Below are 13,415 nucleotides of genomic sequence, written 5' to 3' on the forward strand. Positions count from 1 at the left end.
GGAGGCCATATATTTTAATTAAGGAAGAAAATATAGAGAAATCATTAAATAAAGTGGTGTACGATAGCAAGTAGGAATTTACATTTGAATATAGGTGGAGTCCTTGAAACTTTAGAAAAGTTAGGTCAAGTCCTCTCGCCATAATAGCCAACTCTGTCACATTTGCTTTTGCTCAAAAAAAATTGCATGTTTCGAAAGTCATACAAGATGGTGACGACTCCTGGACAAAAACCACACAAATTTAATTTTATCCCCTTTAATTAATTATAATTAATTTAGTTAATTACTAAATCGATTTCGGACTCGACGACCAAACTATAACCCACCATAGATTTTAAACCCCATAATCAATTTTTTTTGGACAAATTATGATATTGAAAGTCCATGAGATTGAATATTAGCATATTGAAAAAAAAAATTTATATACTCCAAACTGATTATTATTAAGCCCTGCATTAGTTACATGTACAAGTTACAAAATGCTTCCACCGAGTTAAATGTTCGAGGTGGATCTAGAAATTTAGTTGGCCTCATGACGTCCAAATAAATTTCGAATCGAAATTATTTTTTCAAGAAAATTACGTACACGAGTAAATTTTAGGATTTTTTTTTACTTCGGAAAGGGTTCCGGACCCGCCGGAAATCAAGAAAAATTTCGTCGTAGAAAACAAGAAAAATCGACTAATTAGGTCTCGTGAGAGGATGGATTCCACTATTCTGCATGCAGCCGGTTTTGTGCCTGTGGGAATCCTGATGATGCTGCAGCATTGGCAAATAATATTTGTGTTTGGCTATGATTTATTTGCTCTTGCCGATCAGTTCTTGGCCCTCCTCCAATATTTCTTCCGCTCACAAAAGGCAATTTATGCATCTGTCATATTATTTTAAGTTGAAAATTTAATTAGGTAATATGGGCTATGATTAATATTTTCATAAAATTGTGATTTGGAAGCTTTACATAATTTTGTGAGCTGATTAATGGCCATGGTTGATCAATTTGTTCCACTGAAATCATCGTCGGGGGATCGGAATTAAACTGTTTCTTTAAAGAATGTTTTTACTATGAAACATTATGGGATTTCGAAAAAAATTTAGTTGGAGATTACTAGCAAATACAGTTGAGTTCAATCTGGAGATAGTATTACTCTTAGGGTGGATCCAATGATCACCGTTGCCTTTTTTAAAAAAAGAATTATGTCAGATCAAAAGTGGACACGGTAGGTATGTACTGTAGCATCTCATGAACCAAAAGTACAAAGAGTTGGACAAACCTGGGACCATAATTCTTGGTGTCTCCAAGAAACCTCAGATTTCGTGGAAGAAGCACTGGAATCTCGACAGTTTTGCTTTGGAGCTGCGGATGAATTTCCCAAGGTCAAGTCCAAATTGTGGTCTGGTGCATCGTTGGAAGTACTCATGACTTTATACATTGTAAAAAATTTATATTAGAATTTTATATATTATGAATGGAATTAATTAAATGATATATTTTCATTTAATATTTACCTGCAACTTGAATTTCACCATCATAACTAGCTGGATCAAAATTAGTGACAGCGTCCTTTCCATTACTCCTGATTGCAGCTCTATCATAAGCCCTAAGATGCATATATCACAAGAAACAAACTCAGATTCCGGGCTCAAAAAATTTGATCTGAAAGAGTAAAATTGTACGTTTGCTTTCGCCGTAAACTGTAGAGATTTTTTTTGGTTTAGGATGTGCCATTTTCAAGAAAATTAATTCTGATCATTCAAGCAAATCAGACCCACCTAGCAGCTTCAGTTTCAGTGTCGAAGAGACCCAAATAAACGTACCTATCCCGATGAAATAAAGCCTGAATCAATGATTGAATAAATTAAAGCAGCTGCACTGATATGAGAAAATATAAAAATCCATGGGGGGTTTACTTTTTTCCCAAAAACTCGCCCATTCTAGCTTCCCATCTGCCACATTTATGCAAATTAACACCTCTATACTTGGAACTCCCTCTTGGATAACCACTACTCTGTCTCCTCAGTACGTGCACGAATTCTTCCTTTGTCAAATTCTTCATCTGCATTATGCACCAGACACTTGCATCATATATGTATATATTCGACAGCCCATGTTTAAGATAACATTGGTCATAGGATCCACGGAAGAAATGGTCGAGAATACAACTATTTCAGGTAAGGAAAAATGCTGTGCAAGATAACATGAAAACGGAATATTTTATGTTACTCCTTAATTTAAGATCACAAATTTATAATTAATCGACCGATTTTTCAAGTAGATTTGTAAGGATTTTGGATGGATGGATGGATAAATAAATATAATTTTGCCTAAGAATTAATAAATTTGATCATAAAGTACAACAAATTTTGACATGAAAACACAAAATATGAGGCATATTTACAATCAGCAACTTCTTGTCTCCCTTTCTCTGTCACAAAATAGACTTGCCTGTTTCGAGTCATCTGCATAATCATTTAAACTAAAGTTTATGTCTGCTTCCACTCCTCGGAACTTAATGGCTGCCCTATCATATGCACTGCAATATCACATTACTCATTATATATACCGAAAATCTTTGGACAATTTCATTTGATTTCGCCAAAAAAAATTAAATTAATATGTTCTAGCGAGAGAAAGCAGAAGGATCGGAGTTGTGCCATACCGCGCTGCCGTGTGAGCTGTATCGAAACCTCCTATACAGGTAAAAAAAACTCAAGTTTTCAGAATCATTGTTAACCGAGAATTCTCACGAGAATAACCCTCGGTTTGTTTGGGATCGAGAAAAAATATTATCAAGAAAATTTATTTATAGATAAATATACAGAACAAAACTTACCCAAGTAAACTTGCTTTCCACAGTCCCTATTAAGAGGATAAATAAATAATAAAAGAAACATAAATAATAAAAGAAACATACATCAAAACTTTTGATTAATGAAAAATTAATTTTATGAGACAGATATTATAAGCGACTCAAATAATTCATGAAAAACTATCGATTTTAATGTTGAAAACATAAATTTTTATTTTAAATATAAATATCTAATATATAATAATAGACATATAATATTACATTGATATACATTATGTCATGAATTTTCAGAAAAATATACCATATATGGGACTCCCAACGGCCAGTTCTCCGGTAAAACGTGACACCACGATATTGAGAACTCCGGGACCTGGGTCCACGGCGGCTTTTCTTGAAAGGCTGTTCCACCTCCTCCGTAGCTTTCCCGGAGGATTTTACTTCTCCGACAGACTCAGGTTGCCGGAAGCTAACTCCAACCCAGTGAGCCCTCGGAAAATCAGGTGGCGCCTCAGTACTCCTCTCCATTTTAGACTCATCCGTCGGGAAAAACTGCCGGGTCGCCGGAAGTTCACTTTCCGGCGAGAAAGGACCCGTTTCATCATCTACGTTATTAGCCACAGAAAACCCAAAGATTTTTCTGCTGCTTCTTTTGCTTGCATTCCTTTCTGCTGCATCTTCTTCATCCAAAACCTCCTCCATAACCACCGCCGAAGAAGTTGAATCCGAGACGGATCCGACCCGTTTGCCTTTCTCATCAGAACATCCCTCCGATTCATCTTCCCTACTTTCATCCGCTGAATCGTTGAGATCCCACATTTCACCCCTCGAAAATTGTTAAAATTACAACGAAAAATTAAAGTCTTGATCTAATTTCTCCACTCGAAGAGACTTCAAGAAAGAGAAATGACAGTATCGTACATATTACCCTTTGCTGATACAGCCTATATATATTGCATGATATACACTTTGCTTCTTTTAAACTGTAAGTTGAATCTTGGAACAACATTAAAAACCTATTATCATAGGGTTGCCCAAAAAAGGTACTTGTAGTAAAAGAGAAAAAAAATTGTCGAAATTCCCATTTCAACGGTTCCATTGTTAGGATTTTTCTTTTTCTGTCAATATATATATATATATATATATATATATATATATATATGTTATTTCACAGGACATCTCTTATTTGAGTACGTATTTTGTGAGACGGTCTCTCGAATATTTATCTATGAGACGAGTCAACTTACCGATATTCACAATAAAAATTAATATTCTTAGCATAAAAAGTAATATTTTTTCATGGATAACCTAAATAAGAGATATGTCTCACAAAATACGACCTGTGAGAACGTCTCACATAAATTTTTGTTATTTTATTATATAGAAAAGATTTCTTAGAAGTAATTCATAAACAATATGATTGATATATATCAAATAATTTGTAAATATATAAAAATAGTAGAGTAATTGTCTAAACCTAGAGGGGTGCCTTTTTTAATGGTCAATCAAGTCTTAAATACTTGAGGCATTGTTTTCTGAAACCTTTTTCCATTTATACATGCCTGCAGCGGTGTTCCATTTAACCATTCTTCTTCCCTTTAAAGTCTAGCCATGTGGTTTAAAATGTAATTCATGGATTTTGACCCATTTATTAATTATCACTTGCTATGCTTCAATAGTAGTGTGATTGACAACATATATCACCACAAACTAGAAATTGTATTAATTAACAAGAAAATAAAACAAAGTATTGCGTACAAAACCCATTGATTAATTGAGAATAAAATCAATCTTACCGATATTCACAGTAAAAAATAATACTGTTAGCATAAAAAATAATATTTTTTCATGAATGACGATCCAAATAAAAGATTCGTCTCACAAAATACAAGTTTTTACCATAAGATTTATGGATCTTTCAAAGTAAAAGAAATAATCGTATTATTCCAACAATTCAACCTAAGATGCGGGGCAGTTCTAGCTAGTAGTTAGTGTAGACCCAACCCATATATATTAAAATTATAATTTATTCCAATGAATCATATTATTATATATTTGAGCTTTATATTAATCCATTACGTAGTGTAGTGGGTAAACATTCGTACTTTTAAATATAAATGAAAGCTACAATTATGTATTTTGTGATAAATATAAATGAGAGTATTTAAGTGATAACATAACTACATATCATCAAGTTATTTTTTTTAAAAAAATTTATGATATAGATTGATTGCTATTTAAATCGATAACTGTTAAAATATAATTTAATATTTTTTTAACTTAAAAAAAAAACATAACTGTTAAAATATAATTTAATATATATTTTATTAATCTTCTATCAGACTGTCTCACATGTCAATTTTGTGAGATTAATCTCTTGCACGATCCAATCCGTGCAAAATTAATATTTTTTATGTCAAAATTATTTGTTTTCAATCTAAATATGGATCAGATCAACACATTTAAAAAAACACATAAAACCTACTTTTGTTGTATTTTCTTCAACAAAAACTAAAGATATCAAGAAGTCTTTGAACCGCCGCAAAAGATTTCCTAAACATAAGATATGTCGTATCAAATAATTTGAATTTTTGTGAACTCCATAGACCGATCACTTAATTGAGTTATTTGGTCTTATTCGAACACATGTGAACCCATGAAATATTCAAAATTACACGCTCAAACTTTTCGATCAACCTAAAATTCAAATTAATACGTACATCTTTCTAAAATAAGCCTAGCCTACAGTACTGCTGCTCTTCTGCTACAGTACTTCTGTGTGCTCTGCTTCTGCTCCGTTCACTGATAAAGTTCAGGTACTGATTTTGTTCGCTAGCATAGTGCTTTGTGCTGCAGCTCTGCTGGTTTGTCCGTTGTATCCTGGGAAACAGACGTCCGATGAATCCTCGGAACACATACAGGAGGGGGCGTGAATCTGTTTTAAGGAAACTGTACAAGCTACAGACCTCAGTTTGATTTACTTAAATATTGTATTATTGTTTTGATTAATTACACTGATTTGCTGGTTTTTACACATAGCTATCTGTTCTACTTTTCCATATATTTCGAAGAACAGTATTATGGGATACCTATAAATATACATAAAGTAATTACATATAAATAACAATACACGTTATTAGTTTTTTGTATTTGTACTATCGTTTTTTGGTGTAAATATTAATATATAATATATTTTGGAGTTAAATCGATGAATATATAAATTAATGAGAATTTATATTGATATTGATAATGATAAGTTACGGGATGTTTTCATTATAAACAGTATAAACTAGTTTATAATTAGTTATAATCATGACTTGGTGAAGTAGATGGCAGTTATAATCATGATTTTGGGAGTAGGTCTTTTACGAGACGATCTCACGAATTTTTATCTATGAGACGGGTCAATCATATCGATATTCACAATAAAAAGTAATATTCTTACCATGAAAATTAATAATTTTTCATGGATAACCCAAATAAGATATATATCCCACAAAATACGACCCGTGAAACCATCACACACAAGTTTTTGCCTGATTTTGGATAGTAAAAAAATACTGCTTTTGTTTTAAAAAAATACGGTTTTGATGTTTGGATAAAAAAAATATTTTGTTTTTATTTTTAAATAGATTTAGAAGCAAAAGTTTAAAAATCATAAATTCTGAGTAGGGGTGGACGTCGGTCGGTTCGGTCCGATTTTTCTCTATAATGGTTTGGTTTCTCGATTTTCGGTTTTGAATATATTAGGTCCAAAACCAAACCATTTTATTACGGTTCGGTCCAGTTTTTTTGTCATACGGTTCGGTTTATATGGTCGATTATATACGCTTTTATAATATTTTGTTAAGAAATAAAAATATACATCACTTGATGATTGATGTATGCGACACATATAAAAGAACAACATGACTAAGGCCCATTTATTATCCCATTATACAAATGGATGCAACACATATATCTTTCACACAAGGAACAACATGACTAAGACCCATTTATTAACCCATTATACAAAAAGCTCAATGGCTAAATATAATATGGTCGGTTCGGTTATTTCGGTTTTTTTGGTATCAAAACAGTAAACCGAAACAAAAAACCGAATTTTTTTAATTTGAAAGCCGTAATCGACCGAAAAACCGATAAAACCGAACTATTTAAATCGATTTTTTCGATCTGATCGGTTATTTCAGTTTTAATCAAATTATACCTGTAGTGACCCGTTCCAGAATCACCTACTAATCAAAAACTAAGCATGCAATTAACCTAATAAACAATAATCAGAGATAACAGCGGAAAAAGTCAACAACTATACCGATAAACTAAACCAACCAGCTACTCAACGTCCTCCTCCTGCTCCTCCTGAGCTGTCCAACCTGAGGCCTGCCCCGTGGGAATGGGGTGTCCAAGAATAAACAAAACCGAGGACGTGAGCGATAAGAACGCCCAGTACAAAAGTATGAGTATACAGACCTATATGAAATGCACATGCTATGATCATGATACCGGGGTAGTCAAGAAACAGGAATCACAAAAGGATCTCAACAATGCTCAGTCTAGAGGCGCCAAGTGGATAGTGCCGCGCGGTCCAACCTCTGGGTCACTGCATCCACTACAAGACAGACGTGGACCTAAAATGTCCCGGACCACCGAAGCCCTCCCGACCCGTCGGCCACTGTGTACTCTCGGTGTCCATGCGTCCACAAGACAGGGCTGAGCGGCCCCAAGATATAGCTTATCTCGAAAGAGATACAGCTCAACAGTAAAGGCTATCTCGAAGAAGATACGGCTCAACATGAAATGCAACGTGCAGTAATAACCGTGACATAATAGCATGCATCATATGACATATAACAATGCACCACATACTCATGCAACACATATATGAATGTATACTCAACCAGGATATCTCGGATAGTACTTTCGTACCTCTATCACAGCAATCCTAATCCACTGGAACCACCAGACAACAGGTCTAATCCAAGCCTATTCATCAAGTGAAAACCATCACTAAACTTATCTACCAGACTTAACTAGATAATCCTGAGATAAATACTGATAAAAATTCCAAACCTTCGTCCGTCGCTAGCCCGCTGATGCCGCTAGCTCCCAACTAGAGCACAGCTCTGCTACAAGACCAGCAGCTCCCCGCTAGTGCCCAAATCTCGGAACAAGACTAGAACCTGTCAGAAACGACTGAAATGCTATGGAATTCTCTGAATTGGCGAGTCAAAATGAGGAAATCCGACCACTATTTATAGGCCATGTTCGGATCCTCCGAACCCCACTTCGGAACGTCCGAACGCTACGTGTCCATTGGCTCTTGACAGCTCATGATCGGATCCTCCGATCATACACTTCGGACCGTCCGAACTTGCACGTGTCCAGCTGCTCTTGACACCTCATGATCGGATCCACCGAACCCACTTCGGACCTTCCGAACTCCCACGTGTCGATCAACACTTGACACCTAATGATCGGATCTACCGAACTCACTTCGGACCTTACGAACTCTTCGGTGCTTCCGAACCATCTTCGGTCCGTCCGATCATGACTCGGTCAAAATTACACCTTAAACCTTCTTAATCACCATTACTCCGTTAATTACCCAATTTGGAATTCGGGCTACTACATTCTCCCCCCCTTAAAACGATTTCGTCCTCGAAATCTAGGCAAGAGAATGAACAAAACGAAATAACAACATCGTTACCCTCAAAATCTAAAGGACAACCCATCACTAGACGCTTCGCTAACACCGAATGACCCATCGGAGTAGAAACAGAAAGAATGACGTCTACGATCGTCCTGGTCACCCCATCGACCTACACTCCCCTGACTACTCCCGTCATCAAAATGGTCAGCCATTGCTACAACAATAGAATAGGGAAACTAGTAAACGGAAATCCCAAAACAAAATCTATATCCCAAAATCATACGCATGCTCTGATACCATAAATGTAGTGACCCGTTCCAGAATCACCTACTAATCAAAAACTAAGCATGCAATTAACCTAATAAACAATAATCAGAGATAACAGCGGAAAAAGTCAACAACTATACCGATAAACTAAACCAACCAGCTACTCAACGTCCTCCTCCTGCTCCTCCTGAGCTGTCCAACCTGAGGCCTGCCCCGTGGGAATGGGGTGTCCAAGAATAAACAAAACCGAGGACGTGAGCGATAAGAACGCCCAGTACAAAAGTATGAGTATACAGACCTATATGAAATGCACATGCTATGATCATGATACCGGGGTAGTCAAGAAACAGGAATCACAAAAGGATCTCAACAATGCTCAGTCTAGAGGCGCCAAGTGGATAGTGCCGCGCGGTCCAACCTCTGGGTCACTGCATCCACTACAAGACAGACGTGGACCTAAAATGTCCCGGACCACCGAAGCCCTCCCGACCCGTCGGCCACTGTGTACTCTCGATGTCCATGCGTCCACAAGACAGGGCTGAGCGGCCCCAAGATATAGCTTATCTCGAAAGAGATACAGCTCAACAGTAAAGGCTATCTCGAAGAAGATACGGCTCAACATGAAATGCAACGTGCAGTAATAACCGTGACATAATAGCATGCATCATATGACATATAACAATGCACCACATACTCATGCAACACATATATGAATGTATACTCAACCAGGATATCTCGGATAGTACTTTCGTACCTCTATCACAGCAATCCTAATCCACTGGAACCACCAGACAACAGGTCTAATCCAAGCCTATTCATCAAGTGAAAACCATCACTAAACTTATCTACCAGACTTAACTAGATAATCCTGAGATAAATACTGATAAAAATTCCAAACCTTCGTCCGTCGCTAGCCCGCTGATGCCGCTAGCTCCCAACTAGAGCACAGCTCTGCTACAAGACCAGCAGCTCCCCGCTAGTGCCCAAATCTCGGAACAAGACTAGAACCTGTCAGAAACGACTGAAATGCTATGGAATTCTCTGAATTGGCGAGTCAAAATGAGGAAATCCGACCACTATTTATAGGCCATGTTCGGATCCTCCGAACCCCACTTCGGAACGTCCGAACGCTACGTGTCCATTGGCTCTTGACAGCTCATGATCGGATCCTCCGATCATACACTTCGGACCGTCCGAACTTGCACGTGTCCAGCTGCTCTTGACACCTCATGATCGGATCCACCGAACCCACTTCGGACCTTCCGAACTCCCACGTGTCGATCAACACTTGACACCTAATGATCGGATCTACCGAACTCACTTCGGACCTTACGAACTCTTCGGTGCTTCCGAACCATCTTCGGTCCGTCCGATCATGACTCGGTCAAAATTACACCTTAAACCTTCTTAATCACCATTACTCCGTTAATTACCCAATTTGGAATTCGAGCTACTACAATACCCATCCCTAATTCTGAGTGGTAGAAAAACACTTATTTAAGTTCTTTCTAAAATAATTTTCGTCACCAAACATTATATTTCCATTGACTTATTAAACCAAACGCGCTTTTAGTACATTTCCTTGTAATTTTTTATTTTAAAAAAAAAAGACAACATACACATACATAACCCATGTATAAAATCAAAAATATTTGTCTTATTTTATAATAGTTTTATTTCCTATTTTTAAACATACAATTTTTGTAAAAAAATCATTAGTGTGCAATTATATTATAAACTATCGTGAGTTAGATTATTATTATAAGGGTGAAATTTGACACATATTTTAAACATTAAGTAAAATATAAATAATACAATATGAAGTCTAAATATCAACTCTAGCATTTTTATAGATTACCATTAAGTAAAACAATTATTATAGTACAAGGAATATTTTGAATACTTAAAAATTAACGGATCATGGCATGCAGTAAAATTAGCTAGTTAACCGTAATTAATTATAATCAGTGTTTTCAAAATCAGATCGACTGGTTTGACCGATTTAAAGAGAACCGATAATAGGTCTCGAAACACCCTAAAAATTGTTTTAGCTCTTAAAATCGATCGAACTGGATAAGAACCAGAAAACCTGTTTTCTGAATTTATTTTATTTTTTTAAAAAAATTAATTTTTAAAAATCTTTGATTTAACATATAAATGATTATTTAGAATTTGAACTTCGTTAAAAATATTGTTTTAGTATTAACATAATTTATTGTTTTTGGTTTAAAAATATATAACTATGATTGCTATTTTGAATATATGTATGGCACAAACTTGTGTGAGACGGTCTCATGAGTCATATTTATGAGACGGATCTCTTATTTGAGTCATCCATGAATAAGTATTACTTTTTATGCTAAGAGTATTACTTTTTATTGTGAATATGAGTAGGGTTGACCCGTCTCACGGATTAAGATCAGTGAGACGGTCTCACATGAGACCTACTCTATATGTATATAGGTATTTAGGTTCTAATCTTTAGCAAATAATTTTTTTCGTATATTTATATACATCTTATAAGTATGCTTAGATTTTAAACTTTGATAACTATATCTTTTTTTATTATTTATATACATATTTTAAACATTTATAATTTTAAATATATTGTATTATTATTTTATATAACCGGTTAAATCGTTTTTCAAACTTTCCAGTTTGATCATCGGTCCGATTACGAAAACATTGATCACAATAAAATAATATATAATAACATATACTGATTAGACGTCTGAGTAACTATTTTTTTCATGAAAAGATTTATAAAAATTTATGTAAATTCCGAATCTATTTAACTATCTATTTTTTTTACGGCCGCGGAACCTAAAAAATTATAGTTAAATAGATTCGGAATAGAATTTAATATTTAAAAAAAAATACGTTAAACGACATGATGAATAATAATTTTTTTTAAAAAATACATGAGGAATAATTTTGCCAGTCATTCTAGCCATTCGGAGGAAGAGCAGTGGAGGGCATTCCAGGAATAAAAGTGGAAAACTATTGGTGTGTGTAGTCTGAAGATGGATTGAAAAGGAAATGGGAATAATGACAAAAAATGGATAAATTTACAGAAATGTCCAATCCAAGAGTGCCGTGGGCCACAGTCCGGAGATTTTTTTAAAGGTCAAAATTTGTGCGAGACGGTCTGACGGGTCGTATTTGTGAGACAGATCTATTATTTGAATCACCCATAAAAAAGTATTACTTTTTATGCTAAGAATATTACTTTTTATTGTGAATATGGATAGGGTTGACCCGTCTCACAGATTATGATCCGTGAGACGGTCTCACATGAGACTCACTCTTTTTCAAAAATCATAACGGTGCAATGGCTTATGTTTGTCTTTTTAATCGACGCAGTTTTAAAATTGAAAAAATAAAGAATTATATATTCTCTGCGGAAAAAAATTCAAAAATGTTTCTTTATCATTATTAGCATATAAACTATATAGTTTTCCAAACTAATATTGATATTTTTCCAAAAAATAAGTATCTCGTAATACCATCTTATGGATTTTTATTCGTGGACGGATCTACATGTTCATATTTACGATAAAAAGTAATATTTTTTTATGAGTGGTTTAAATAGAATATTTGTATAATAAAATTGACCCACGAATTAAATGATAAATGATATATATTTTTTTATAAAAACAATATAAAGAAATAAAGCATAGAAAGTAAGTCTATTAAGGCCCACGAGCTGTCGAGAAGACAAGGCAGGCTCCGATTTGATATCCGTAATATCCCTTTATTACCTTAGTCCAAATTTTCAGCCCAATAAATTTAACTTTATTTTCAATACTTTGATCGGTATGGTAAAACGGGCTATCAGGGTGGGCCGATTCTCATGAACCGTAACAAGCCATTAACCCGGTTCAGTCACTTTCCTGACTAGGAAAATTATGGATCTCTGACAGGATAGCGGAACAATCCAATTTCATCTGTATTGAGGACATCTAGGAAATTACGCTAAAATTTTAACTCGATATATTCTAACATATGTAGGATATAGCTATAAAATAAAGCAAAATACTAACCAAAATATAATGTAAATTCAATACCAAAAAGATTACGACCTATTTATAGGTATAAAAAATTATTAGATATGGTAAGTATGATATTACAAGTAAAAGATCTGTCAAATTTTGATCACGATTTTCCCGATCACCCAAGTATTTGATCATCTCGACATTTATAATATTATAACACTCGTCTTTTGACGTCCTTCGATAGATTTGTCTGGTTAAAACATTACCAAGAAAAACCTAATGGGAAAAAAACTTAGTTAAGGAAATGCTTCTTAATCGTTGTATTAAAAATCTAGTACCATGTGAGAAAAATCATGGACGAGAAAAAAAGTATAATTTGATTTACTTCCCATGTTGCAAATATCACTTGACCTCTCTAACTCGACGCATTCCGATCTTGTATACCAATGTCTCAAAACTTGACGTGGGCAATGATTTTGTGAACATATTAATGGCCGGATTATCACTCCGAGGAATTTTTTGAATTTCAATGTCACCTATCTTTTACAAATAATTTGGGAAAAATACTTACGGAATATGTGCGACCTCTCTCGAATAGCTTCATGGATTGCAATTATTTCCGAGTGGTTTGATGAGCGATAGCAGAATAGGAAATGCATTCGAATACAGCGCACAACAGTACAAATATCACGTTTCGAT

General features: G+C 34.9%; 1 protein-coding gene across 5 annotated transcripts; it reads right to left on the reverse strand.

The window, feature by feature from the left end:
- Positions 1 to 434: 434 nt before the first annotated feature.
- On the reverse strand, positions 435 to 3,896 carry LOC140841615 (floral homeotic protein APETALA 2-like). Of its 5 annotated transcripts, none has more exons than XM_073209164.1 (10): positions 3,109 to 3,896; positions 2,832 to 2,857; positions 2,658 to 2,688; positions 2,444 to 2,531; positions 1,909 to 2,054; positions 1,771 to 1,815; positions 1,507 to 1,598; positions 1,272 to 1,393; positions 959 to 1,042; positions 435 to 871 (listed from the first exon to the last, which is right to left on the reverse strand). In XM_073209164.1, exons 1-10 carry the CDS (start codon positions 3,621 to 3,623, stop codon positions 713 to 715), a joined length of 1,308 nt encoding a protein of 435 aa, XP_073065265.1. In that variant the 5' UTR covers positions 3,624 to 3,896; the 3' UTR covers positions 435 to 712. The 5 variants fall into 5 exon arrangements, with proteins under 5 accessions (XP_073065265.1, XP_073065264.1, XP_073065261.1 ...); XM_073209163.1 differs by having other exon boundaries at positions 959 to 1,036; positions 1,272 to 1,420; XM_073209160.1 differs by having other exon boundaries at positions 1,272 to 1,420.
- Positions 3,897 to 13,415: the final 9,519 nt, after the last annotated feature.

Source organism: Primulina eburnea, chromosome 9 (assembly GCF_022965805.1).
Source record: "Primulina eburnea isolate SZY01 chromosome 9, ASM2296580v1, whole genome shotgun sequence".
Lineage (NCBI taxonomy): Eukaryota > Viridiplantae > Streptophyta > Magnoliopsida > Lamiales > Gesneriaceae > Primulina > Primulina eburnea.